The sequence below is a fragment of the Narcine bancroftii genome, chromosome 4 (genome assembly GCF_036971445.1).
Source record: "Narcine bancroftii isolate sNarBan1 chromosome 4, sNarBan1.hap1, whole genome shotgun sequence".
Classification (NCBI taxonomy): domain Eukaryota; kingdom Metazoa; phylum Chordata; class Chondrichthyes; order Torpediniformes; family Narcinidae; genus Narcine; species Narcine bancroftii.
In genome coordinates this window covers 311,630,417-311,635,377 of record NC_091472.1, presented here as the reverse complement: position 1 = coordinate 311,635,377, position 4,961 = coordinate 311,630,417, and the positions used below count along the sequence as shown (strand labels likewise).

Sequence of the window (4,961 nt, the reverse complement as noted above, 5' to 3'; positions counted from 1 at the left end):
GCCAGCCTTTCAAAACAGTTCATCGCCGTTGATGGAAGTGCGACTGATAGTCGTTAAGGCAGGTTTCTGCACTCTTCTTGGGGACCTGGGTGATTGACAGCAGTTTGAAGCATGTCCTGCTGGAGTGAGATGTTGAAGATATCCGTGACTACATTGGTCAGCTCAGATTTTCAAGATGGGTATCAATGTTTTCTTCTCTCCAAAAATGTACCTTGTTCACAATAAATTATTTTACAAACAAGAAAACTGTTCAAGACCTGTTATGCTTTATAATGTCAGTCAACTCTATGCATTATTCTCTCCGTACCCGTTACCACCTTGTCGTTTCTAAACCTTGTCTGGGGGGGGGGGGGGGGGAAACAAAATACAAACAAGAAAACCGTTTATTTCTTTTTACGCACCTAAGATTGGGGTCATATTTTTTTTTTCCCAAACATATACTTTATTTACGGTACCAGAAAACAGTTCAAGACTTGCTTACAATCCAATCGTAGAACATTTTCCACTAATGCCCCCGTTACCACGACTGTGGCACTTGGTCGCTTCTCCCCAGCCTGTTGGTTAAACTGGAAATGTTCCTGGCTCCACTCGTTGGAGTTCTGCATCTATTCCAATCCAATTACCTTGTGATCTATCCCGCCCCTTCCATGGATGAACTGAAGCCCCACTGGTTGGCATTGCTGCATCTTCCCACGGTTTTCATTAGGATTGGATACATTGCTGTCCATTATCCATCGACATGGATTGGGCTGGTTACCTCCTCTGATGTTGGCTCGGAGTGTCAATCAGCTGATCTGGGTTATTATTGGCTCCCCTTGTTCCAGCCGCCACTTAAATAGGTTGGGGCTGGGCTTCTGGAGATGTCTCGGAGAGCTGATTGGCTCGGTTGCCTGCAGAGGGAGCAGGGCGGGACGTGGCGCAGGGGGGCTGAGGCAGACGCGTCAGTTCCACCGAGGCGACAGGTTGGCGTAAGAGGCTGGTGAAGATTGGAGGCGGCTTTCCTGATCGACCTCTTCCAATTGTCTCCACCGGCCAAGGGACCACCAACGCCGCCCGATGCGGCTTGGCTGAGCTGGGAAACCCCCCAGGGAAGCTTTGCAGATCTCCGCGGCGCAGAGGACCTTCAGCTCCCTCGGACCCAGGCAGCGAGGCCGGCGAGCAGACCAAGAGAGATGGGCACGGTGCTCTCATTGTCTCCAGAGCCCAAGGGCAAGGATGCTGGGCAGCAGGGCGGCAAGAGTGGCAAGGAGAAGAGCTTGAAGAAGCATTCGGTCCTCATCTCCGCGCTCACCTGGAAGCGACTGGTGGCCGCCTCCGCCAAGAAGAAGAACGCCAAGAAGGTGAACCCAACTCCGGCCGCTCAGGTCAACGCGGTCGGGAGCAACGATCCGGTGAAGCAGCTCAACAGCGAGAACCTGAAGAAGTCGTGCCCACCGCTGATTCAAGCTCCAAGCGGCCCCGAGTCCTACGCGAGCCAACAGAAGCCCCCGAATGTTCCCATCCCCGTGCCAGTCCCCGTGGCTCCAGTCCCCTCCGCCAAGAACTCGCTGCCCGCACACAAACAACCCAGCGCCGGCAGCCTCGGTTCCCCTCGCCGGGTCGTGGTCCAGGCCTCCACCGGAGAACTGCTCCGCTGCTTGGGAGACTTCCTGTGCCGCCGGTGCTACCGCCTCAAGCAGCTGAACGCCAACGAACCGGTGCTGTGGTTCCGAAACGTGGACCGCTCCTTGCTCATTCAGGGGTGGCAGGATCAAGGCTTCATCACCCCGGCCAACGTGGTGTTTGTCTACCTTCTCTGCAGGGAAGTGGTGGACGAGGAGATCGCCACCGACTTCGAACTGCAAGCCACCTTCCTCACTTGCCTCTACCTCGCCTATTCGTATATGGGCAACGAGATCTCCTATCCTCTCAAGCCTTTCCTAGTGGAAACCAACAAAGAGATCTTCTGGGAGAGAAGTCTCGCCATCATCGACCGAATGAGTGCCAAAATGCTGGGGATTAACTCCGACCCCCACTACTTCACCGAGGTTTTCCAGGACCTCAAGAACGAATCGAACACCAGAGACTCCAATAGGCAGTATATAATAAATCTCGACCGTTAGATAGGAGTATTTTTAAATGCAATAACTATAAATACGTGATGTGAAAGAAGTGTATTGTTAAACTCAGTGAGCAGGGCTGCAGTCGATAGAGCTCTTGGGTAGGCTTCTGGGAACACAGGGTGAATATGGAAGAAAGAGTTAATTTTTATATATATTTAAAAAACACTGACCCAGAGCCCGAAAACAAAACAAGATTTGGCGTAGATTTAGAACGAAAAAAAAAATACCTGAAGCCCAAAATCTTACAGTGAAAAAAAAAGTTTTCCAAATTGTGCTGTGAATTACAATATTGACGGTGATCAATGTTACATTTTGAAAGATCATTCGATTTTTCTTTTTATTTTGGGGGGAGGGGTGGGTGGAAGGGTGCGTAACAAAATCCACAGTGCATGCCAAACGTTGTCTCCTCTCAATATTTCATCGGTAGCTGTTGTAAGATCAACGTCGCGCAATTGCAGTCGAAGGCTGTAGATAGAGTGTGATTTTTTTTTTAAAAAAAGCAAAATCAAATGTATATATACACATTTATTTATTTATTTTTCCCCGTTTGGAAAAAGATTTGTGGGGCGCTTGATCAAGGAATGGGGGGGGGGGGGGGGACCGGGTGTGTAAGAGAGACAGGGGAGGGAGATCCGCCTTCTTTATAATGCTGCTGTTTTTAAAGCCAGCGTTTTATGTTGCACACTTGCCCCGCAGAATCTCTCAAACCTCCCCTCCTCAATAACAAAGAAACGACAAAAATAGAAAGGGAGAGGGGGAGAGCTGAGAGGGGATTGAGCAGTCGTCAAACGTGCCAATTGTTAACGATACTATGGACAACTTTTCGTTTTGTTTTGTACATTAAACATGCAGTAAAGGGGGGGGGGGGGGGGGGAGAGAAATATATTGAGATATGATCCGATCTGCCTCGTCTTTGTTATTTCAGAAATGTTCAAACCAAAGCTGCAAATGTTTTCGTTGAGAATGTGTGTTCGGGCATGTGCAATCACTTATCATGGGAAATTTGTTTGGAAATCGCTATTTGTGGTCGCCCATTGTTGTGTGCAATGATCTAACCAGGCCAGGATTATCCATTAAGCAAAAGAAGCACGTGCTTAGGACACCAAGGGAAGAGGGGCACCAGAGTCTTTCTCGCCCGCCCTGTGCTGGATTTACCATGGGACAGCTGAACTAGCGTCTCACAATACAGGAATGGGAAAAAAGAAACCCCCACAGGTTATGGCTTGGAAGAAAACTGCATTTTTAATCTCTTATTTCCCATTCAGCTCTTATTGAGTCGTAATGTCTTGTCAGTCAGACATTGTTGGGCACTGTTTAAGGCATCAGTTGACCTTAATCCGGCCCTGAATGTAGGTTATCAGTTCCTGAATTCGATTGTGTGCTCAGTTATCGAATGTAAGGGGCGGCCGCTGCACAATTACAGTGAATTCTTGTGGCCTTGGCTCCCTCTTGCCCTTTCGTCCTTGCGACGGCAGATTTAACACTAATCCCGAGACGATTGCTGTGGAATGAGCTTGGAACCGCATTCAGTGTGCTCGGCTCGGCATGACGTCAGTCTTCCCCCGGACAGCGCTGCCCTCGGGAAAGAGCGCAGCTCAATCTCGCAGGGCCGGCAGCGGGTGGGTGGGAAGGACTGCGGCCTTGGCAAGTCAGGGGCTCCGCCCACCACCCCGACCGAGCCCGGTCACCCACTCGCAATGCAGTCCGCTCGTACATTGCCAGTAAAATCAATGTTATTCTTTGTATCGTTAACCGCTCTCCTGGTGGACCTGTATTATTATTTATCTATTTGCTCTGATTCGAATGGTGCAGTAGACTAAATGGGCCGAATGGCCTAATTCGTGTTTTCTCTCTCTGTATCTGTGTGGATTCGCTCTTAAATAATATATCTACCCGTCTGTCTATAAATCTATCTATGTGTCCGTCTATTCCTGGGTCGAGCGGTCCAAAGGCAGATCAGCCATGATCTTATTGAATGACGGAGCAGGTTCAACGGGCCGACTCCTGGTCTTGTTTCTTCCGTTCTGATGGAGCGGCTGCCCGATTCAATCGTGACCCCCGGTGCTGGAGCTCTGCCATTTAAATTTTCTCCTACATCGGCAAAGACTTGCTTGTCGGTAAGTCCATTGACCGCAGTAAATTGCCCCTCGTGTGCGGTGGAGAGGTGGAATTTGCATGGTGGGATGGATAATGTAGGATGAATGGGTGTTTCACGGATCTGTTTCCATCCCCACCCCCCCCCCCCCCCTTCACACTGGGTCCTCGGTTCGCTCCAATGCGCAATACTACATCATGTGTTGTCTGCAACCCTTTATGGATTTCGCAGGCAAGCAGGTTGCAGCAGTTTAAGTTTGTCACTGCAGTTCTGGCGTCAGGAACCACCAGAGAATCTTTTTGTTTTAATCGGCTGTAACGTTACCGCAGCGGTTGGCACAACGCTATGACACAGCGCCAGCGACCCGAGTTCAAATCTGCGCTGTAGGGAGTTTGTACGTGGCCTCCGTGTCTGCATGGGTTCCCTCTGATTGCTCCGGTTTCCTCCCACCAACCAAAAAAAACTGCGGGTGGTGGGGGAGGGAGTGGGGAGATCGTCGGCCGGAAGGGCCCTGTGACCGTGCTGTTTGTCTAAAAGAAACCCACGAACCACATTACTCGGTCAGCGTCTGGGGACGGGGGACGCGTTCTCTGTCCAAGGTGCTGAAGCTTCGACCCGAGGGCTCAGCAAACGGGGTTCGCTGTCCGCGGTGCTGACCGTCCATCACTCTCGTTTCCGCATCCAATTCTTCTCCACCTTCCCCATCCACCCCACGTTGACTCATTCAGCCGTGAAGACTCGAATTTGAGGAGATGATGGCGAGA

At 50.5% G+C, this 4,961-nt stretch overlaps 1 protein-coding gene across 1 annotated transcript; it reads left to right on the top strand.

The window, feature by feature from the left end:
• The first annotated feature begins 1,172 nt into the window (after positions 1 to 1,172).
• Positions 1,173 to 2,102, top strand: cdk5r2b (cyclin dependent kinase 5, regulatory subunit 2b (p39)). The gene has a single exon (XM_069930552.1). It carries the CDS (start codon positions 1,173 to 1,175, stop codon positions 2,100 to 2,102), a length of 930 nt encoding a protein of 309 aa, XP_069786653.1.
• The last annotated feature ends 2,859 nt before the right edge of the window (positions 2,103 to 4,961 follow it).